This window comes from Cryptomeria japonica, chromosome 1 (genome assembly GCF_030272615.1).
Source record: "Cryptomeria japonica chromosome 1, Sugi_1.0, whole genome shotgun sequence".
Classification (NCBI taxonomy): Eukaryota; Viridiplantae; Streptophyta; class Pinopsida; order Cupressales; family Cupressaceae; genus Cryptomeria; species Cryptomeria japonica.
This window is the reverse complement of record NC_081405.1, coordinates 197,225,009-197,250,480: the sequence shown is the minus strand read 5'-3', so window position 1 is coordinate 197,250,480 and position 25,472 is coordinate 197,225,009. Positions and strand designations below refer to the sequence as shown.

The 25,472-nt window shown below is 36.8% G+C and overlaps 1 protein-coding gene and 1 pseudogene across 1 annotated transcript; one reads left to right on the top strand and one right to left on the bottom strand.

Annotated features, from left to right (window-relative positions):
* Positions 1 to 13,553: 13,553 nt before the first annotated feature.
* Positions 13,554 to 14,009, bottom strand: LOC131857080 (uncharacterized). Its single transcript, XM_059209134.1, has one exon. The coding sequence runs from the start codon at positions 14,007 to 14,009 to the stop codon at positions 13,554 to 13,556; it is 456 nt and encodes a 151-aa protein (XP_059065117.1).
* Positions 14,010 to 19,592: 5,583 nt separating this feature from the next.
* LOC131070107 (alpha pinene synthase, chloroplastic-like) lies at positions 19,593 to 23,674 on the top strand (annotated as a pseudogene).
* The last annotated feature ends 1,798 nt before the right edge of the window (positions 23,675 to 25,472 follow it).

Below are 25,472 nucleotides of genomic sequence, written 5' to 3'. Positions count from 1 at the left end.
ATATATATATATATATATATATATATATTAAACTGCTCGAGAAATTATTTTATATATATATATATATATATTAAACCGCTCGAGAAATTATTTAATCAACACCTAGATATCCATTTAAATAGAATTTAAAAACAAAAAAATAATAATTTAAACTTTATATATACTTGTGTTTCCTAATGAACAACTGGGTTAGTGGCAGCATCCAAATCTCCATACATCGACCCTAATGTGATACCCAATATAGTTCAAAAAATATAATCCAATATATATATTTAATTAATTTAATCTATGCAGATCATGTGTACAATCAAGTAGCTATATAAAATATCCAAATTAAAATTAGTAAATTATATATTATATAAGTCATACCTCTCCTGCAGCATGTAAGCCTCATCTGAACCTGCTAATGTCAGAATCATGCAAGGAGTCCACTGCAACATGATACCCCTCACTGTCTGGCTCCATAAGCATGGTAGTGAACATCCCTGAAAATCTAGTATCAGGTATTGTGGCTCGATCAACTGATGTATAAATAGGAGTATGAGGTGTATCTTGACCAACTGTTGTATGCTGGTGCCGGGCAATAGGATGTGCAGTAGCAGTAGGCTAAGAATCTGTATGTTCACAACCACGGCTAGATGCACCCAGTCTACAAATTGCGCTCCTAAAAAATGATGGGGCATCCTGCAGTGGGATCCCATGATCCATAGAAATGACCTGATATGTATTCAAGAGATCATTGGATAAGCATGCGCTCATCTGTCGTAAAGGATCTATGTCATGCATGCCTGCACCATCCATCGACGATGGTATGTCTACTTGAACATATGGATCATCACTCATTGATGCATCATGAATGCTAGTATGAGAGTGCAACAAATATCTACCCACCCGATTTGATGTCATCTCATCCACCTGTGTGGCTATAGTAGCAATACTGGAAAATATGGACTATCGAGTGTCATCTGGCACACTATCTACAACATGTGCTAGATCTGCACTCTTGGGAAGAACCATAAGGTTTGGACCAATCAATTCCTATTTATTAATGGGCGAGGGTGCACCTGGTCATCTAAACTTATCTGAAAATCTGCCCTTCCCTTTCCCAACATGTTTCAGAAAATCGGTGTAATCAACATCATCCAACAAATGAAACTCTAAAAACAATTGCTTGCAGAAATAAAGGGGCAACTCATCCTTTTGGGGCCACCTATGATGAGTGGCTAACCATATAGGATAGATAAATGGTGCTACTAGTGCATCCGTGCATTTGGTAGGCATATAGCTTTTCACCCTACCAAAGACCTGATAATGAGGAAACGTGGTTTTCACATCAGCTGTGGAAACCCTATCATTCACTGGATCCCTTTCACGCAGTGTACATCCCTATAGAATTACTCTACGTTGACCTCATCATATAGATTATAATTTTCGATGAGGTCAATCATATGAAATAGCTCATGTCTAATAGTCTCACCCCTTTGTTTATTTGTGTGATCACACATGTTTCCCAAAGTGATATTTAAATGATCTAAGGCACGTTGGAGTGCCTCAGCAGTCTAATTGTAGAGTTGTTGTCTCTCATGTGGAGTTGTTGCAGACCTATGTGAGGTCTTCTCACTCCCACGAGGATGGACACTAGGCTCAAAAGTACTCGTGTTATGTGATCCAGGCTCGTCAGACATGATGTTCAGTGGATAATGTAGATCTAGATATATATCTGCACATGTGCATGTATGTAGTACATAATAAACAATAATTAAAAATGTATACATGTACATTTAAATAATTTTAAACATATTTAAAAATATGTAAATTAGAAATTAGATATATACATTTTAAATAAATTTAAAGGTCATAAATGCATACTCAAGAGTTAAAATTTTCTAGATATAAAGACAAATTTCTAGAGATATAGATGCACAAAAGAAATTTAAACCACTATAAATTTAATTTTAAATTTCAATATATATCTAATTTACAATTACATATATTTGCATATACAATAATTAATTTGAAAATTAGTCAAATTAAGTCAAATTAAGACCCCAAGTTAAGTCAAATTAATTTACAATTAAGTAAAATTAATTTAAAATTAATTCACAATTTTGCATATGTGCAAATTAATTAATAGGTCCTAATTTGGTCCTAATAAGTCGTACTTGGGGTGCAATTAAATTTCGTAAAATAAACCAAGTAGGTCTGCATTATCTTGAATGACGTAGAAACAAGCTCATTAGCTACCCAGAAGAGAGCAATTGGAGATAAGCAGAGGAAATTGTTTTTAGGGTGATTTAAATACATGTATAGAGAGTATGCAATACAAACAAACAATGTATGGAGTGTGTGATATGGTCTCTAATTTATGTTCAGAGGGACTAACTGGTTTTGGAGTTGGACGGGGAAACCTATTGGGCCACACTTGGAGGAAATCAATGTATTCATGCAAGGGCCACCTTTTTTCTATTATGAGAATGATGCTTTTGCATCGAAGGATATTTGGAAGACAATATCCAAAAAATTCTATGGTGTGGAACCAAAGTTTGTGGACTCGTCGAAGTACTAAATTCAACTTCCAGAAGACCAGAGAATTATGCTTTCAAAATTGCCCTTCTATTGGGAGATTGTGTACATAGCCTCTTGGTCTTCTAAGACGCTGAAAAGTGTACTTCGAGTCCACCAACTCTGGTTCCACACCATAGAAATTTTTAGGAATTGTCTTCCAAATATACTTCAGTGCAAAATCATAATTCTCATAATAGAAAAAAGGTGGCCCTTGCATGAACACGATGATTTCCTCCAAGCGTGGCCCAATAGGTTTCTTCGTCCAAATCCAAAACCAGTTAGTCCCTTCGGACATAAATTAGAGACCACATCACACACTCCAGACATTGTTTGTTTGTATTGCATACTCTCTATGTATTGCAAGGGGCCTTAAGTGGTCCTAAGGGGTCATGCATGTGTTAGAACACATGCATGACCCCTTAGGACCACATATGACCCCTTGCAAAACCATTTGGTCCTAATAAGTCCTAAGGGGTGCACATGTGTCACAAGGGGCCTTAACTGGCCCTAAAGGGTCATGCATGTGTTAGAACACATGCATGACCCCTTAGGACCACATATGACCCCTTGCGACACCATTTGGTCTTTTGCGGTCCTAATAGGTGCTAAGGGGTGTACATGTCTCGCAAGGGGCCTTAAGTGGTCCTAAGGGGTCACACATGTGTTCTAACACATGGGTGGCCCCTTAAGACCACATATGACTCCTTGCGACACAATTTGGTCCTATGTGGTCCTAATAGGTCCCAAGGGGTGCACATGTGTTGCAAGGGGCCTTAAGTGGTCCTAAGGGGTCACGCATGTGTTAGAACACATGTGTGACCCCTTAGGACCACATATGACCCCTTGCAAAACCATTTGGTCCAAATAGGTCCTAAGGGGTGCACATGTGTCGCAAGGGGTCTTAAGTGGTCCTAAGGGGTCACACATGTGTTAGAACACATGCGTGACCCCTTAGGACCACATACGACCCCTTGCGACACCATTTGGTGTTTTGTAGTCCTAATAGGTTCTAAGGGGTGCACATGTGTTGCAAGGGGCCTTAAGTGGTCCTAAGGGACCTCATGCATGTGCTCTAACACATGCGTGACCCCTTAGGACCTTATATGACCCCTTGCGACAACATTTGGTCCTATGTGGTCCTAATAGGTCCTAAGGGGTGCACATGTGTAGCAAGGGTTCTTAAGTGGTCCTAAGGGGTCACACATGTGTTAGAGCACATGCATGACCCCTTAGGACCACATATGACCCCTTGCAAAACCATTTGGTCCTAATAGGCCCTAAAGGGTGCACATGTGTCGCAAGGGCCCTTAAGTGGTCCTAAGGGGTCACACATGTGTTCGAACACATGCGTGACCCCTTAGGACCACATATGACCCCTTGCGACACCATTTGGTCTTTTGTGGTCCTAATAGGTCCTAAGGGGTGCACATGTGTCACAAGGGGCCTTAAGTGGTCCTAAGGGGTCACACATGTGTTCTAACACATGCGTGACCCCTTAGGACCATATATGACCCCTTGCAACAACATTTGGTCCTATGTGGTCCTAATAGGTCCTAAGGGGTGCACATGTGTTGCAAGGGGCCTTAAGTGGTCTTAAGGGGTCACACATGTGTTCTAACACATGAGTGACCCCTTAGGACCACATATGACCCCTTGTGACAACATTTGTTCCTATGTGGTCCTAATAGGTCCTAAGGGGTGGACATGTGTCACAAGGGGCCTTAAGTGGTCCTAAGGGGTCACAAATGTGTTAGAACACATGTGTGACCCCTTAGGACCACATATGACCCCTTGTGATATCATTTGGTCATATGTGGTCCTAATAGATGCTAAGGGGTGCACATGTGTCATAGGGGGCCTTAAGTGGTCCTAAGGGGTCATGCATGTATTAGAACACATGCGTAACTCCTTAGGACCACATATGACCCCTTGTGACAAAATTTGGTCTTTTGAGGTCCTAAGGGGTGCACATGTGTTGCAAGGGGCCTTAAGTGGTCCTAAGGGGTCATGCATGTGTTAGAACACATGCATGACTCCTTAGGACCACATATGACCCCTTGCGACAACATTTGGTCTTTTGTGGTCCTAATAGGTCCTAAGGGGTGCACATGTGTCGCAAGGGGCCTTAAGTGGTCCTAAGGGGTCACACATGTGTTAGAACACATGCGTGACCCTTTAGGACCACATATGACCCTTTGCGAAACCGTTTGGTCTTATGTGGTCATAATAGGTCCTAAGGGGTGCACATGTGTAGCAAGGGGCCTTTAGTGGTCCTAAGGGGTCATATAAAATAATTATATATTCCTTAGAATGTATACATACACATACATATGTACATACACATGTGTGACCCCTTAGGACCACATATGACCCCTTGCAACAACATTTGGTCTTTTGTGGTCCTAATAGGTCCTAAGGGGTGAAAATGTGGTGCAAGGGGCCTTAAGTGGTCCTAAGGGGTCACAAATGTGTTCTAACACATGCGTGACCCCTTAGGACCACATACGACCCCTTGTGACACCATTTGGTCTTTTGTGGTCCTAATAGATCTGAAGGGGTGCACATGTGTCGCAAGGGGCCTTAAGTGGTCCTAGGGGGTCATAGATGTGTTCTAACACATGAGTGACCCTTTAGGACCACATATGAGCCCTTGCGACACCATTTGGTCCTAATAGGTCCTAAGGGGTGCACATGTGTCGCAAGGGGCCTTAAGTGGTCCTAAGGGGTTACACATGTGTTAGAACACATGCGTGACTCCTTAGGACCACATATGACCCCTTGCGACAACATTTGGTCTTTTGTGGTCCTAATAGGTCCCAAGGGGTGCACATGTGTTGCAAGGGGCCTTAAGTGGTTTTAAGGGGTCACACATGTGTTCTAACACATGCATGACCCCTTAGGACCACATATGACCCCTTGTGATAACATTTGGTCCTATGTGGTCCTAATAGGTCCTAAGGGGTGGACATGTGTCACAAGGGGCCTTAAGTGGTCCTAAGAGGTCATGCATATTTTAGAACACATGCATGACCTGTTAGGACCACATATGACCCCTTGCGACACTATTTGGTCCTATGTGGTCCTAATAGGTCCTAAGGGGTGCACATGTGTCGCAAGGGGCCTTAAGTGGTCCTAAGTGGTTAGATGTGTGTTAGAACACATGCGTGACCCCTTAGGACCACATATGACCCCTTGCAACAACATTTGGTCTTTTGAGGTCTTAAGGGGTGCACATGTGTCGAAAGGGGCCTTAAGTGGTCCTAAGGGGTCACACATGTGTTAGAACACATGCGTGACCCCTTAGGACCACATATGACCCCTTGCAACAATATTTGGTATTTTGTGGTCCTAATAGGTCCTAAGGGGTGCACATGTGTTGCAAGGGGCCTTAAGTTGTTCGAAGGGGTCACGTATGTGTTCTAACACATGTGTGACCCCTTAGGACCACATATGATCCCTTGTGACAACATTTGGTCCTATGTCGTCCTAATAGGTCCTAAGGGGTGGGCATGTGTCGCAAGGGACCTTAAGTGGTCATAGGACCACATATGGCCCCTCGCGAAACCATTTGGTCTTATGTGGTCATAATAGGTCCTAAGGGGTGCACATGTGTAGCAAGGGGCCTTTAGTGGTCCTAAGGGGTCATATAAAATAATTATATACTCCTTAGGATGTATACATACACATACATACATACACCTCAGGACATGCTATGAGGGGTTGTGTGTGGTCCTGGGGGGTCACACACACCACACACGACCACTCATAGCATGTCTTGAGGTGTATGTATGTCCTAAGGTGTATATAATTATTTTATGTGTATTTATGTATGTATATGTACATGTATGTGTGTATGTAGACATAGGTATGTATGTGTATGTCCTAAGGTGTACATATAATTATTTTATATCTATGTATGTACATTTATGTAGGTAGGTATGTATGTTTGTGTATATTTGTATGTAGGTTTTTATATAGGTTTGTATGTATGTGTATGTAGGTGTATGCATGCATGTGTACGTATGTATGTAGGTTTGTATGTATGTATGTACGTATGTATGTGTATGTATTTACATATGTATGTGTGTATTTATTTTCTAATAATCTAAACTAATATGATAGAATATATACAAAAAAAAATAAAATTAAAAACTTAAAGGAAACTAATTTTCTATTAAAAATGATTTTAAAAAAACAATATAAATTAACATGTTAAAATAAATACATTTAAAAAAAAAAAAAAAGGTACTTACTGCCAAAACCCTTCCGGTCGGATCTCTGAGACTTTTTGCACCCTCCTTCTTAACTCCAAGCCGCTCAATGCAAAATGAGCGGATTGGGCAGATTTCAACACCTATATAGGTCAAGGGGTTTCCGACTGGAACAGTTCTAGCCGGAAATCCCTTGCCACGAGAGCGCAACGTGGTTGCCAAATGGGGCCAAATTGGTTCGGTCGAAACCCTTCCGGCCGAAATAGGGATTATTAGCCTAAAGTGCGACACAAATCCGTACGATCACCCTCCTTGATTTATATTATGCCATTTTTGGTTCACAGTTAGCTCATAACAAGACAAAAATTTTTATGTCCCAAGTTGGTGATGTTCCTTAATGGAGTCTGAAGGAAGGGAGGCAAATTAAACATGGGGAAATTACCAGATATCTTTGCATTCACTTTGGTATAGGGGTCTCTCTTTCTGATATGTGGGAATGGTTCCTTAAGAAACTTAAGCATAAGTTATTTACTTGGGGCAATAAATTTTTATCTTTGGCTGGAAAGATTCAAGTTGCCAATTCATTTTTCATTGCTTCTCATATGTACTTTTCATCTTGTTGGATGTCTTCTAAGAGGAAATATGAAGATCTCAATAAGATAAATAGAAAATTCCTTTGGTCCAAATGGGATGGCAATGCTAGTTTTATTGCATCTCCTTGGTCTCATTGCATTCAACCAAAGCATAAAGGCGGTCTTGGTATCATTGATAAAAAAACCCAAGGGTTTTGTCTTGCTGCAAAGTGGATTATTAGAGCTAGTAAAGGGGATGAACCATGGAAAATATTGGTTTGTCATCAAAATTTTCAAGTTGGACCCAATAATAAATGGCAATTTGTTAATTGGTTTGATAAAATTACGATGTATTCTTTTTTCAAAATTAAGGTCTCTTTCCTATTACAATCTATTTGGAAGGATTGGAAATAGGTTTGCCAATTTTTTCAATGGAATGGATGCTCCTTACAATGGGGTTTTAGCTTTGTTTCTTTGTCAATTTGGTGGAATAAGCTTATTAGTTATCACAATAAGCCACTTGTTGTTTGCTTTCCAAAGCATGCTTACTATTTGTATAAGAAAGGGATTCAAAAATTCAAAGATGTTTGGGATTTTCAAACCTTTGATTGGGATCCTTGGATGAAAATCAAATAGAAATTTCATTTAAACATCAAGTATAGGGGATTTCTGATATTTGTGCAATCATTGGTCCCTCTCGAATTATGTATTAAACTTTGTACGTCATGGGAATGAAATTATCTTAAGGATTGGAAATGGCTGGTATCTTCTCATTTCCACTTTCTTCTATTAAAGAAAATTTATCTCCATCTATTACCTCATTGTGAGATCATTCCTTTCCTCAATCATAAATGGAGATGCAGATTTTCTGCCAAGAGGTGGAATTTAATAATTGCACAAATTTATAAATCCAAAGCTGATGTGGACACTCAATTTCTAGCTTGGAAAGTTCTTCATCACAAGCTGCTAGTTTGAGATCGCATAAGATGTATTGTTTTTCAACCAGTTAAATGTCCCTTTTGCCTAGGCAGTGAAAATATGAAACATATATTTTGGGATTGTCCCTTTGCAAAAGAAAATGGAATGCTATTTTTACTAATTTCTCTATCATTTTTATCATAAGTTGAACTAGAAGGAAGCTCTCTTTGATCTTGGTTTGCATAATAATTGTATTGCTAATTCTACGAGAAGTGATTTTAAGACATATCTGGAAGGCTAGATGTATTGCTATGTTCTCAAGAACTTATTTTTCGGAAACTAGTATTTTTAAGCTTTACTCTGACATAGTTTCTTAGGATGATTTTTTATTTTCACAACTCCCACATTTTTCTAGAAGGAATGTTTTGGCCATGGTTCAACTCTAACAAATTCAAGATCAGGCTACTATGTTACAGAACAGCTGCAACATAGATCTTTGCAAAGTGTTCAAATGGAAGTCTTAATGTTTGGTCTCTTATGTACTATTTTTGTTGGATTATGTAATTGTCTCAGTTGTATTATAAGCCATCTTGGCTGTTTGAAACTCCTTTATATTTTCTTTCAGCTATCTTTTTTACCTAATTGTCACCTGTAATCTTTCTTTGATTCAATATAAAAAAAAAATTAATAATATAAACAATTAGATGAAGTACATTGTTTTGTATTTGAAGCATTTATTAATGATAAATGAATGTTTGTTCTTGCCCATAATTAAAAGATTTTATGGCATAAACACCTAGAATTACCTTCATTTTCACCACTCTACGTTTCCGAAAGCAGCCAATCAACAATTGCATTCCGTCTCCTTCTTCACTCTTTCAATAATTTTTTTAAAATATATTGGTCATTTGTAAAATCATTAATTTGCTCGGTTTGTTACGATTCCACCTTCAACACTTGTAACAAACGCTACCTGAATTTAAGCATAGGCATTATTATGATTCTTTTAAATGAGACATTTTTTTAGTTAAAGAAAAGATTTATTAATTGAAATATATGTAGATTATTATGTAAGTGTTCACTAAAAAATAAGATTGGTTGTGCATAGAAGAAAGTGTATGTTGTAGTGAATAGTAAATATAATATTTTTTTTTAATATATATTATATAAAAAGTAAATAATAATATTATTTATTTTATTGTAAAATATTTGAAAAGTTTTTTAATAGAATTGATTTGTTAAAAAAATGTTTCAAAGAATTTTGGTTTTTTATATTAGATTGATTATAAAAAAAAATTACATCTTTTTAAATTTATCACTTCAATTATTAATTCTATGAGATTTCCACAATCCATGTTGTATTCTATTGAATTTTTTTGGATTCGATTGTGTGTATTTTTTCCATCAACGTTTCAAATCACACTCCATGAAAAAAATTCCAAGGAGATAAAAAATGGTGAGTTGCAGATCTGAGAGAGAATAAAAAGAGATGTGGGGTAGGGGAGGACATGGGGATCAAGGGAGAAATTTTTTTTTTAAAAATGAAAAAAGGATAAAAAACAAAATAGCTAAATATATATATATATATATATATATATATATATATATATATATATATATATATATATATATATATATATATATATATATATATATATATATATCTGTGTGTGTGTGTGTATTTATATACACATAGGTATGTATGTAGGGTGAGGTGGACAAAACCTCCTCCAAAGATGTAGGAGTAGTGGAGAGAATATAGGAGATAGGAGGACAACTAGATTGCTTCCTTCTCTTGACTAGGACTTAGAAGTTGAAGATTAAATGTGACAATTTTAATATTAAGAAAAAAATTAATTTATTTAGCCACATAATAATGAGATGACAAGATGAGTTGGCTTGATGATGTGGAGAATAGATTAAAGTGGAATAGATTTAATTAAATAATTTAGAATTATTTAATCTTGAGGAAGACTTTTAGAAGAATTATGAAGATAATTAATTAAATAATTAATTTTAATTAATAAATTGACATAGAAGAATAAGACTAATGAATCAAAATAAATAAACTTTTCAATTTATTTATTTGATAGAAGAATATTCATTAAATAAATAATAAATGTTTATGTAATTAATCATAGCCATTTTTTTATCGATAATAGGTTTAATCTTTGTATTGATTGAAAAGATAAAATTACATGCCTTCAACTGCTCTGCAACTTTTCCACTATCATAACTATATGGGGTCTCGCCCCTAAAAAACTCAAATGAAATCCGAGACAGAAAACAACACCAACTATGCCAACCACTAAGGTTACATTCCCTACATTAGTGAAAAACCACCAAAAAAACCAACGACCTACTATTAAAAAATTCCTCACAAAACCATCCTACTGGAGCTAGCAAAGGGCCTCCTCCTTGGAGAAATTGGGGATGGCGTGACTGGGTCCTACATTAGACTGCACCATCCCAACACTAGTCATGGTTCCCGGTCGTCCTCCTCATAACTCGCTGCATTCCACAATCTTTGCAATCTTCCATGGGATTTGATGTCACACCATCGGCCGCCCATCCTCACCAATCGGAGCCTGCAACTTCACCAAGGTCTGCTTTCCGCGTAGTTTCTCCCGCTTTGTCGGACCCATCTTCCGTATAAAGTCCACCAGATCCCACCACCCTTTCCTTGCATCCTCCAACTGGGTTTCAATCGAGCGAGAGACCGACCACACCACCAGAGGCTGCACTGCTTCATTCGTCTTGCCTAAGCGCCTCCACCGCCCTTGCTCCATTCGCAAACCCACACCAATCTCCACACTTTCCACCAACTCCGCTAGGCCAACCAACCATTTTGGTCTCAGAACGAGAGACGCCACCCACGTCACCTCCTCCCTTAAACTTCCCACCATCAACACCAGTGCCACAAATAGGGACGATACCTCCAAATTAATTCACGGGCGACAGTCAGTGTTTAGGAATTCATCTCCAAACATCAAATGAACAGTCTTCCAAAATTCTTCCTCGTGCACCCCAAATACATGCTTCAGATGATGGCTTGAAATAGGGCCTCAAAATGCAGGCATTTGGCCCAGAGTAAATAATGAGAAATTTGCTTCGATCGTTCCACTGCCACACAACCTAGAAACAATACTTGCAAAGGAAATTGCAATCCCTCTTCGAAATGCCAAAGACCGAGGACCATAATATCATAAAACACTACCACCCCTTCCATTTATTACACTGCACGCACCTCCTCACACCACACATCACCAACAATTTTCTCTACTTGCTGCCATAATTGTACCTATGCAGCTATTTTCTCTACTTGTTGCCATTGCAATGTACTCAATCCATATAAGCCTTCCCCACCCCTCAACATGCATATCTAAAATGGGTTCATACATAGCTTGTCACAACTTCCCGGGTTCACCTTTCATACTCAACGCTTCTTCATACAAATTCTAAGGGATCCAAATCCCTTAAGTCTTCAAAGAAATTAAAATATTTAGCCAAGGAACCATTTGCACCTACGTTTGAGAGCACATTAGCTTCTGCATTCACTTCCCTTAGAACATGAGATACTTTAAAGTCCTTGAACCCAATTAGAAGGTCATGTATTCTTCTGATATGTTTATCCAGGTGCCAAGCATCCATCCTACCCCTAGTGATGCCATTCACCACTATCTAGGAGTCCCCTTCAAGGTGAATTTTTGTCACCTCCAATTTTTTTGCCATAAGAATTGTTTCAATTGCCGCCTAACACTCAGCTTCATTGTTAGTGCCATCCACCAATCTCTTTGCTTCAAATGCTAAAATACTACCTTTCTCATCTCGAGCAATGACCCCTGCACCAGAGGTCCCGAGATTCCACCTGGATGCCCGTTAAAGTTGATTTTGATCCATCCCCTGGCTGGCGGCATCCACACATGACTTTTTTCAACAACCCTAGGAGGATAAGCCCTCAAAAGCCCATTAGCAGGCCTGAACTTGATCAAAGGTCAACCCACCAGGATACCAGCATCAAACTGAGTGAATGGGGTCTTCGTCAGATTTACCTGGGAAGCAGCATTAGAGACTAATTCCGAAATTTCCCTCTCCAATCTGATCAAAAATTGCTCCATGGGTTCTGAAGAGGGGAAAATAGATTAGAAGGTCAAATGATCAAAATGATAATGAAATAAGCATGAGAACTATAAAACATCAAAATTAAAAATGAAGAGGGGAAAACAGATTATAAGGTCAAATGATCAAAATGATACTGAAATAAGCACGAGAACCATAAAACATCAAAATTGCTAAAACGTCAAGAGATCATTTTACCTTCCTATTTTACCTTCTCCTTCGGATTGAGCTTAATGAAGTGAAGGCGCCCCTTGATGATGCTCCACTTGATGTGCTCCTTTGATTGCTTGATGTGGATTGATCTCCTTTGTTCTCAACAAGATAGATTGATGGATTTGATAGGATTAGATTTGAGTGATGGATTATGAATTTGATATCTTTGAGAGAGGATTAGAAGAGGATGAGAGAAGAAATAGGTAGCATGACAATGCATGAGAAGTGGATGATTTGTGAGGAGAATAAGCTCCAATTTATAGATTGGAGAAGGCCAATGGAGGGCCAAGATTGATTTGAGATACAAGGCATGGATCAAGGGTGCCTTGGGAAAATAAACAGGAATATAAAGTCCTTTGGAAAAAGGGGCAAGAAATTTGAATTTCAAACTTGAGGAATTAAAAATTCCAAAATAAGGATGCATTGAGAGATTCAAAGAAATTTGAATTTCTTTGAGAGACTCAATGTTGATGAGACCTGAGTGGGAATTAAAAATTGGAGAATAATGATAAGCATGATTATGAGAGATTCTAGAAGGATTAATTAGGTTGAGTGGGATTAGGAAAAGTGATTTGTAGGAATCACATGACTAGGTTAATTAATTAGAATTAATTAACTGAGTGAGTTTAGAGGAAATAATTATTGAGATGACTTTAGAAGAATAGGGGAATAATTAATTTATTTGATAAATTCATATTTGGACAATAGTGATAGGATTAATTAAATTAGATTTAATTGATTCTGAGAGGAATAAGGATAACATAATTTAATTAATTAATTATGTTGATAGGCTTAAATTAATTATATATTAATTTTAGGTGTCTCCAAGTTCTATTTTATCCTCAAAGAGTCATTGATTCCATTCTTTCCAAACTTCCCACATTACTGTTGATGGCATGACCTTCCAAATTACAACAAAGGTTGATGAAATGTTCAAAACCGGCCACGATTCCAGTCAATCTCTCATGTTCCCTGCCAACGACCCCTTCCAACTCAGTCTCTGCAACCCGAATCGCCATGCTTCCTGGGCAAACTCGTATCCCAGAAGAAGATGGTCCGCATCTTCCTCCTCCTTCTTACATAGCACACAACGGAAGGGACCCACAAACCCCATTCTTTTAAGTCTATCCTCGATCAAAATACGACTGTTACCCACCAGCCATGAGAACACACCTACTTTGGGCAGATAAGAGTTGTTGCAACATACCTTTGCTTCCCAATCCACCTTCCGGACATCTTCCTCCAACAAGGCGTACCCCAACTTGAGAGAATAAATTCCACTCTTCGCACCACACCAAATGATTTTATCTTGCTCCCTGGAACCCATCACCTCTCTACTTGCTAGGATATTCCTCAACGTCCTTTGATCATCCTCCCCCAAATTCCGATCGCTAGGATCCTTCCAAGTCATTCTCTGTCCCAGATCGAATGATTCTAGGAGCAGAAAATCACTCACTTTGTCTCCCCATTATTGGATGGTCTTTTGAACAATCCACGGAGGAACCTCGACATCCAAGGATGGGTGACCATCCCAAGAATTTTGCCAAAAAATAGCCTTATGGCAATCTCCTATTCACCATGTTAGGTGATTGGTAGCCAGGCTTCTACAATTCATTAGAAAGTTCCAAAGGGAAGATCCTCTAGTGTGATTTTCAACCGTGAGTATTATCTCCCTATCTTCACTATCTAGGTACTTGGCCTGAAGAATTCATACCCATGTTTGCTCTGGCTTACTATACATCTACCACACCAACTTCGCCCCCATAGCTTCATTGATTAACTTCCAGTAACAGAGCCCTACACCACCACCCCTTTCAGTTTGCAAACTCTATCCCAAGCCATTAAAGGAATTTTGTCATGATCTTGGTTATCGTTCCATAGGAATTTCCTCATTTTCTGTTGAATGCTCTTGATGATCATACCTAAAAGTTTGAAGCAAGCCATGGAAAAAAATTGGCATTGCTGAGATTGTTGATTTCAACATTAAAATGCAACTGACCAATGTGAGCCATTTGCTTTTCCAACCCTCCATTTTTGCTTTACAACCATCAATTAGCCCTTTCCAAATCTTCGTGTTACTAGCAGCAACAAAGAGTGGTGTACAAAGAGACTTCCCTGGGAGATGTCCAATTGTGATGCCAAAGAGTCTGGCAATGACCCTCTGAGTGCCTACCTCAGTGTGAAAAAAGAATATCTCTAACTTTTGCCAATTGACCTCTTGTTCAGTGGCCCAAATAAATCTATCAAGAACTTGTTTCATCACCATTGCTTCTTGCATGGAAGCCACACCGAAAAGGCAAGTATCATTAGCAAACTGAGAATGTGTAGTTTGTTCCATCCCTCTAGCAATCTCAATGCCTTTCCGCATCCCCTGAGATCGCTTTCTTGCAATCGATCGACCTAATACTTCCGCCAACAAGATCAATAGAAAGGGGGAGATGGGATCCCCCTGGCGAATACCCCGAGAGGTAGGGAAAAAACCTTGGGGGCTGCCATTGACTAATACCGAAACATTGAACTGCATAATCATACTAGAAATCCACTTAATCCAACCATTACTGAAACCAAACTTAGCAAGCACAACCAATAGAAAAGACCTGTCAACTCTGTCATAGGCTTTCTAGATGTCGAGCTTCAGCATCATTCTTCTTTGTCTTCTCTTCATGGCCGTGTGTATCGCCTCATGATCCACAATAATCCCATCAACAATGTTCCTCCCAGGGGTGAAGCCGGTCTATTCGTAGGATATAAGTTTTTCCAGGATCAATTTGAATCTATTGGCAACAACTTTTGAAATGATTTTGTAAATAGTATTGCACAGCGAGATCGGTCGAAATTTCTCAAATCACACCAGTTTATATTTCTTTCGGATAAGCGCCACCATAGTACTATTGAATTCTTTCAGGATAAATCCCCTAGTCCTGGACTCTTCAACCACCGTCAGCAACTCCTCACCTAACAAATCCCAGAAATACTGGTAAAAGAAAGCTTGAAAGTTGTCCGGGCCTAGTGCTTTCTCCCCACCAAGACCAAAAATAGTTGCTTTCAGTTCCTTAAGAGAAACTGGCTCCTCAAGCATCTGATTGTCCTCCTTAGTAACTAATTATGGGATCACAACCAAAAAATCCTCTTTCAATCTGACCTGATCAATCTCGCTCTTGTTCCATAAATTTCCAAAAAAATCAACAGCCTCCTGGTTAATCCAGTTAGAATCATCCGTTGAAGTTCCATCCTTCAGACGCAAAGATAAAATTCTATTAAGGCTTCTCTTCACCTTCACAAAACTGTGGAAAATTTTTGTATTTCTGTCTCCTGCTCTAAGCCAATTCTCACATAATTTTTGCCTCCAAAAAATCTCTTCCCTCTGCAATACTTCCCCATATCTATTGAGTAGGTCTTTCTCCATGAGGTAGTCCACCTCGTCCATTCCCTCTGCTAAGACTTTTGAATTTAGAGCCCCCAACTCTCCTTCAATATTTTGTTTCTCTTTGAAGATATTTTTGAATACAGTCTTGTTCCAACTTTTCAGTTTCTGTTTGACATAGCTTAACTTCTTAAAGAACTGAAAGGACAAGAATCCATCAATCACAGGGGCCTGCTTCCACCATTGAACAACCTAATCATTGAAGCCCTTCTCCCTTAACCACATCTCTTCCACCTTAAAAGGGCATATGAGCGGAACTCCATCCTTCTACAAAACTAGTGAGATCGGAAAATGATCCGAGTCGGAGATTGCCAAAACTTCCGCCTCAAAAACAAGGGGAGCCAGGTTCCATTCCCCTACCAAAAAGAACCTATCTAGTTTCTATACTATGTTAGAGAAACCCAAATGTCTATTAGTCCATGTGAAGTTCCCACCTTTAGCAGCCACTTCAAACAAAGCATTAGAATCCACAAAGGTCTGAAAATCTGTTTGGATCCTACACATCCTTCTCACGCCTCCTCGCTTGTCCAAGTGGGAAAGGGTGGCATTGAAATCCCCCGCTACAATTGTTATGACCGACATAATTTCCTCTAGAGTCTTGGTAATTTTTCTCCCAGAGTTGGCACTTATCTGTTGTTTTAATAGGGCCATAAACATTGCTTAAGAAACCCGAGAAATTAATAGTCTGCGAGCTTACCTTTGCCATCTGCCAGTATCTAGAGCTTGAAACTACTTCCACTTTGACTAATTGGGGGTTCCACAAGATTCCCAGGCCATCTAAAGCCCCCTCCGCATCAACAAAAAAATACGACCACCTTTGTCTAACACCAAGTATCCTAGCCGCCTCTCCACTACCTAACTTTGTTTCCTGAATGCAAATTACCTCTGTTTTCGCCTGATCAAATCCTCTTTTGATCATGCAACGCTTGTCAAGGGAATTGTAGCCCCTGACATTCCACGTTAGGAACTTCATTGCTGCCCAGGAGAGAATAGGTCTCTCCTGGATCTAAGAAGTCTAGTCTGTCCCTTCATATTGCCTACTTCCTCCAACAAATTTTGTCTATTTTTCCTTCCCCTCATACTCCCTTTAGTCTCCTTATTAGGCTTTGATTTGGTTTGTTTGATGGTCCTTGTGTCCATCTCCCCTACCTCCGCAGATAACCCCAATGAATCATCACTCAAGTCATCTTCATCTCCAGATTCCATCTCCACAGATTTCTCATTGTCCTCCTTCGTCGAGGAGACATGAATATCTTTGAACTTGACCAACTTTAACTCTTCAAATTCTATAGCAGTGTCAGAAATCAGGGTTGCCAGTAGTCTCCCCATGATTCCAGCCAAAGGTACCTCCCTTCTAGTCCTAAGGGAAGGAGGCACCAGGGGAGGAAAAGGAAATCCCACACCCCCTACCCCAGCCCGAGGTTTAAAAACTGGGTCTGACATCGAGATCAATCCAATCATTGGAGTGAGACCACCCCTAAGAACTTCACCACTTGCTGAAACCGCGTGGGTCTCCCCGTCATATCCTGATAGGAGCGATCCACGTGTCGATGCAGCCTCCCCTTCAACGCCTTTCAGATTTGCAACATCTAAACCTACTGTAGAAACAATGACTGGAGATTGGTCAACCAACTTAGTCTACATTGCATCTTTGGTGACTTCTGTGGACACTACCAGTTGATCCTTTCCAACATCGCATTTTAGGCTTGTCGTTCCTGGACTAACAACAAAATTGATGGCAGGAGCCGATTCTGTGAGTGTGACATCTGACACATCCTTTGCAGATTTTGTTGATGCTACCAACTGGTCCTCCATTGCTCTGTCAGCCCTACCTTTGCCTTTCTGACCTGCCATACATTCAAATTCCTCATGCCCCCACTCTTTACAGGACTTACATTTCACCATGATCTCTTCAACTTCTAACTCTTGCCGCCAGAAGCCCTCAGGGGAGAGAATTGCAATGGCCTTGGGGAGAAAGGGATGGGGTTTCCACATTATATAGATTCGAGCATACATGCATGAGTCCAGTTTATGAATGGCTTCATCTGATTTGATGAATCTCCCTAGCTTGTCACCGATTATCTTGAAAAATTCCTCTTTTCAATACTCATGCGGTAAGTTGTACAACCTAATCCATACTGGGATTTCCTCAATGGAGACTTGTCAGGGATCAAAGTTGGGGATCCAATCTTTAATGTAGAACCCTACTCCCTTCATCATGAAAGACCCATTATACATGATTCTAGTTTTTTCCACTTCTGACCCAACAATGATTAAGAAAAATCCGTTAGTTAGGGTTTTGATCTCGAAATGGCTCCCCCATTCCTCATCAACCCATTTCCTTATCTTTGAAAAAAGCAGGCCAATCTCCTCCCCACTTCATGAAGAAGGCTCTAGCACACAAAACTTGAACCGATTCCTTCCAAGTGGGTGAATCAATACAGATGTTAATGGTTCTCTTCTTCGTCATCGTCGATGCCTCCACAGTGATGGGTTTCTTAGTAGTTGTTGGTTTTTTCTTCCAAAACCGCTCCTCAATCTGCTTTTTACTCCACTTAGGGAAGTTCAGGATCTTGGAATGGCCCCGTTTATTCTTGTCTGGCTCAAAGAAAATGCAAGCATCACCAAAACTACCCCTATCCCCCCTTCTTTGATCTGAACCATAACGCTGGAACTGGTTAGCACGAGGTGGAAACCAAGGCCGATGGTTGTCAAGATGTTGTGAGCCATTCTCCAGCTCTCACATTCGAAATCCGCCGCCACCTGCAAACCCTAACCTCCTCCTGTGCTCCATTAATCATAGCCATATTTAAGTGTATACAATTTCAATAATTATTGAAATGGTCTCTTTCCCTATCTACCTCCCTTTTTCCCCCTCTTTACAAATATGCAATTAAGATTATTAAGAATTTTAAATTAACCTCACAATATTCTTTATTATTGATGGTGAAAATTGACTATTATATATATCTTAAAAGTTTAAATTCATAATTAATTTTATAAATATAAAAAAGTTTAAATGTAAAATTCCTTTTGTTTTTGGTTTTCTTTGGTTCAAATGTCTTATATATAATATAATTTTTTAAGAACATTTAAAATGTAATAATTAGTTTCCAAGTGACAAATTTTCATATTAATGTAGCTTATAACATCTTATATCATTTATATTTATCTTTGATGTCTTAGATCCCCTCCTACTAGACATTGAAGTTAGCACACATTTCCAAATTATGCACTCTTATCAAATGAATCCAACATCATACTACTAATTCCACCTAATCCTACATCTAAATACACATCCTCCTAATCCCACCTAATTCTAACTCTAAATGTATATCCTTCTAACACTATTGAAACTTCCAAATTATGCACTCTCATCAAATGAACACAAAATAATTAAGTTGGTATTAATAGCAAAACTTGTCACTCATTTTCCAAATCAATTGAAAATGTGTGCCAACCGCACCATTATTCCCGGTCCGTTTCGGAGTTGGGACTATCTTCATCATACTTTTTTGGTTATAAAAGGCGAGGCAATCCCTACGCTGATCTGCACAATCACCCCTACCAATGGCTCTTATTTCTATCCCTTCCTCTGCCTTGACCTTCTGCTTCATATCTACGCCTACCCATCTCACTAAGCCTTCTCCCAAATCATTCCCTACAAAACGTCTGAGGAGGAGTCCAATAATGAATAAGGCCTTGCCCTCTACTGGTGTTGAACTTGTGTCTCGCCGCACAGGCAATCATCATGCAAACTTGTGGGACGATGATTTTATACAATCTCTCCCAAAACTCCCTTATGATGTAAGTTTATTTCATACCATTATGCTTTCCTATTCCATTTTTTTTACATGATAATATGAATTACAATGTTTTTTTTGGTTTTTCTGGGATTTAGCAGGCTCTTCAGTATCGTGAGCGTGCTGATCGACTTGTTGGGGAGGTCAAAGACATGTTCAATGCAGTGGGTGCCGCAGATTCTTGTGCAGAAAATATTTTGAAACGCCTTCAAATGGTGGATAAAGTTGAACGCCTAGGAATCGGGCGACACTTTCAAATGGAAATAGCAGAAGCGCTTGATTACGTTTATAGGTATTGCTGTCTAAACAAAGATAAAGATTGGCATGTTATATGTATGATTGACTGAAATTTATTGAATGGCAGGTTTTGGAACGAGAGCAGTAAAGATCTGAATATCGCAGCTTTGGGACTTCGGATTCTCCGACTTCACAGATATCCCGTTTCTTCGGGTACCGACTATTTGTTGCTTATTAATTAGTTAAAATGATTGATATAGTTTATTTATTATTATATTAAACTGTGAGTATCTATTAAGCATAGCATAACAATGTTTGAGTCACTTTTTTCAACTTATTAGATGTCGTTTCTTGCATGATACAATGCCAGCTGTGTTAGAAAAGTTCAAGGAAAAAGATGGACAATTCTTGTGTTGCATCACTCATTCAGAAGAGGAGATAAAAAGTATTCTAAATTTGTTTAGAGCTTCATTGATTGCTTTTCCAAATGAAACAATAATGGATGATGTTAAATCCTTCGCTATTATGTATTTAAATCAAATCTTTCAAAAGACTCGTACTTTTGGTGCCAATCTTCTACAAGAGGTAGTAATGATATTTGTATATAAAAAAATTAGTTATATTTTCTGTTATTATGTTAGATTATAGGAAATACAATAAAGTTAATATATATCAAATATATTGACTTTTTAAAATTCTAATACACAAATTATTGTGGATAGATAACATATAATTTAGAGTATGGTTGGCGCACAAATTTACTCAGATTGGAAGCAAGGAATTATATAGATATTTATGGAGAAAATAGTTCATGGCTCAAGTAATTAAAATGCTTTTAACTTCTAATTATATTTTAATTATATTTGTCTTTGTACTGAAATTTTAAAGATAAATTCTTACAAACCTTTTCCTATAATGGCTAATTTTCAGGAACATGGATAATCAGAAGATTTTACATTTGGTTAAATTGGATTTTAATATTATGCAATCATTGTATCGACCGGAGCTTCATATGATCTCTAAGTGAGTTGATTGAAACATACTTCATACACTTTTAAAATTCAAAGTTTTTCATTTTCTTAATATAAGGCTCTTTGAATTTTTCCTCTTGATTTGACTATTTGAATTTAGATATAAATTTTACCTATACAAAATTCAAATAATGATTATAAAATTTCAAGATAAACATTTTTTTGTCTAATTTCTTGAAATGTCAATATTGAATTTTTATCATGCTATATTTTTACTTTGCATTCTTATTGAATTAGTGTACTATTCTTTTTTATATCTTCTCTTTGGGAAACTTATTTGCGTTTATCCTGTTTAGATGGTGGAAAGATTCAAAATTATCCAAGTTAAACTTTTGTCGTCACAGACAAATCGAATATATCTTTTCAGGATGTGCAATTACAGTAGAACCTAAACATTCAGCTATTAGATTTGCCTTGGCAAAATTTTCTTCCCTTGCAACATGTATCGATGACATTTATGATACCTATAGAACTCTTGATGAACTTGAACTTTCCACTGAGGTTGTTAAGAGGTAAGAATTCATTTATGAATTGTTAGTTTAAATATTTATTTTTTATATTGCAATATTTATACATAATATCAAAATATGGTTTAGGTGGGATTCCCCTCTTGTAGATCACCTTCCAGAATATCTAAAAATTGCATACTATGCACTTTATGATGCAATTAATGAAAGTGTCCGAGAGGCAAAAAATATTCAAGGCAAAGACACTCTCCATTATGCTCGAAAAGCTGTAAGTATCCTTTAAATCAAATACTTATATAAGTTATAGATTTTAATATCTACTAATTAGTAATACATTATACAATATATTATTATTTGCTTCTAGAATTTCTTCAAATATGATTATATAATAAATTTAAAGATTCTTTTGTTTAGGTGAAAAATAGAATAAAATGTATCATATATAAATTTTGTACCCTTTTAAACATCCATTAGTATTAAAATTAGTCTACTGAAAATTTATTTTTAAAAAAATCATTATATTTTCATATGTTAATTGTTGAAGTTTTTAAAAAAGTATTTCACGATTTTATTTATGTACACATAAATATTATTCAAACTTTTTTTTTTTAATGTGGTCGATGACGCCACAAATAAGGGACCTCATCCCCCACACTTCACTTCAGAAATCTACGAGCACAATGACCCAACAAATATTTGAACCTTGGTGGCCTCTTCACTAGCAAAGTGTTTTAACCGGAACACTAAACGTCTGGAGATAATATTATTAATGTTTGAATGTAAATTTTATTTTTTAATTATTAATTATTTTTTAGTAATTATATGCTATTATTTGATAATTTTCTATAAAATGTATTTTTATATTTTAAATACTTTATACATGTCTAATTTAGCTCTATCTAATGATTTTTTTTTTTATGATTTTAACTTTAAACTATTTCCTCATTAAAATTTTAATTTTTGAAATATATTATTATTTATAATATTTTTTATATAATATAATGTATCTATATTATTATTTATAATAATTTAAAACCTATTCATCTTAATTTATTGGGATGTATTACTTGTTTTCTATACTCACTATATTGTATATATTAATAAGAAATTCAGACAATAAATATAACAAAAGTTATGGACTTTTAAAAAAAAAAAAAAAAAAAAAAAAATTAGTTCATGAATTATAAAATATCAAATACATATCTTTTCTTATCCATAATAAAATTGAGCTTTCATTATACCAAAATTTCTAGGATATTTTGCTTCTTTATAATAGAGTGAAGAATAGAGTGAAGAATATATCTATAGAATTTTTAAAATTTCATTCTATTAAGTGTATATTATTCTTAATATTATTATTTTCAAAAGAAGATTAGCTTTAATGCCAATAAGCTAAAATTATTAAAATATTTTTTTGTGGTTGTATTTAAATGAAATTTTATATCTATGCAATGGGATGACTATTTAGATTCTATGATGCAAGAAGCTAAGTGGCTTGCCACTAGACATATACCCAATTTAAAGACATTTTTAAAAATGGGATAGAGAGTTCAGCCTCTTGTACAACTACATTACAAGCACTATTAATAGTGGAAAATTTTTGGAAAATGACCTTCAAAAAATTGATTATCCATCAAGGTTCAATGATCTTTTGGGTTTGACACTTAGATTAAGAGGCGACACTAGAACATTCAAGGTATATAATATCCTATCAATCAAAATACAATATTTTTATTATAGAAAAATTTGCAAAAGAAATTTTTATAAGTATCTAATCTTATAATCATATTGAAAACTAAATTCAAACTTTTTTTTGAAGACAGGCAAATCGAGGAGAAGTTGCTTCATGCATAACATGCTATATGAGAGATCATCCAGAATCTAGTGAAGAAGATGCATTGAAGTATATCAATTTTATGTTAGAAGAACATTTGAAAGAATGAAACTTTGAGTATTTGAAGTAGGATAAGGTTCCAATTAGCATCAAGGATTTTACCTATGACATGTCAAGGTGTTTCCAAGTTTTCTACAAATAAAGAGATGGCTTCAACATTTCTAATAAAGATATGAGGAATCATGTGAAATGAATTCTCCTTGATCCCATAGAAATGTAATAATATAATTTGTAGAATTTTCATGATTACCATGTACACTTTCAAGTGTAGAAGAGAGATAAATTTTGTTTAATCAATTGATAGAAGATGACACCTCTAAATAGTTTTGGTGAATAGGTTATTATTGTCATGTATTGAGTAAGATATTCCCTACTATTATTGTTTGTTTAGTTAATGGAATATGAATATATTTTTTATGGTCTAGTGTTATGCTTCACTTTGTTCTAGTTTTTTGTATTTTAGTTTGAATAGTTTATTGTACTTTTTAGGTAATGTATTTGAGGATAGAAAGATGTTAATTTCATGTAAATTTATATCATATCCTTAGGTTGTTGATACTATTGTAAATTATATAGATACTATTTCAAGTTTTATTTTAATTATGGCTCAAGATAGAACCCTTTTTATATAGATAAAAAAATAGAAAAATGCATCTCGCTACTCTTCGAATGGGAGGCACTGCATTAGTTTTGTGGGAGATTAAGATTCAAGATGATCTTGCTATGAAAGGTAAAATCATTTCATCTTGGTATTAATTTACTTCTGCTTAAAAAAAATAGTTTTATCCTTTGGGTTATATGCAACAAGTTGTTATGGACAGGCAAAATCTATGACAGGGTAAAGGATAAATAGTGCAAGAATATACACAGAAGAAAGCACATACTCTTGGTATCCCTCTTTATACACAAGACACTTTATTAAAATACATAGGTGGATTGTATTCATATTTGAAACATACAATCCCGATGTTTAATCCATCTAAATTTGAGAAAGTGTGTGTACAAGCAACCCATATTAAAGTAGGTGAAAGGAACACAAGTTTCACTTCAAAGGAGGAATTTGTCCCTCCTGAAGGAAATAAGAAGGGTAATAAAATAGCTATCATGAAGAAAGATGAAGGTGAAAAGCCTACTTGTTCACATTGTCAGAAGCAAGGGCACGAGGAAGCAAAGTGTTGGAAATTACATCCAGAATTACAACCAAAGTGGTTTAAGAAGGATCATAAAGGAAAGCAGAAGACCATAACTATTGTTCAGGATCTGGGATCGGATTTTGATGATGAAATAAAGATATCAATTATAGGTTTGAAAGGTAAAGCTTTCGTTGGTAAAGATTCTACCACTAATGTTTCATTTGCCTCTACTTGTAAAAATCATGTTTTTTGTGAAAATGGTAAAAGATGTGAATTGTTTTATATAAGGGTGATTTCTAAGAACACTAAAATTGATACACTGATAGATAGTGGGTCCCAAGTTAACCTAATTTTAGAAGCAGTTGTTAAACAGTTGGGATTGGAAACTAAGACACATAAGAGACCTTATCCATTAGGCTGGGTGTGCATTGATAACATATTACGAGTAACTAAGTGCAATGTAATTTAATATTTGCAATAACATCTAAGTTTATAGATGAGGTTGAATTTGATGTCGTTCCACTTGATATCTGTGGGATTGTGTTGGGTAGCCCGTACTTATATGATAGAAAGGCAATCTTCTACAGAGAACATAACATGTATCATTTGTTTAAGGATGAAATTGAATACATTGTGAAAGCTCATCACATGAATAATGATGGATCAATTATAAACACGGGACATTTGAAAATGATTGTAAATGCGAGCAATAAACTGACTCTCATGTCTATAGAAGCTAGTGATGTTCAAGTTGTTAGACAGTTCAAATAACTGGAGGACAACTAAGAGGGCAGGGGGGGAGAATCAATTGTCACCACATTACCGGAACCTTAAGCATTTAAAAATTTATTACCAGAACACATAACATCAATACTGGAATACATA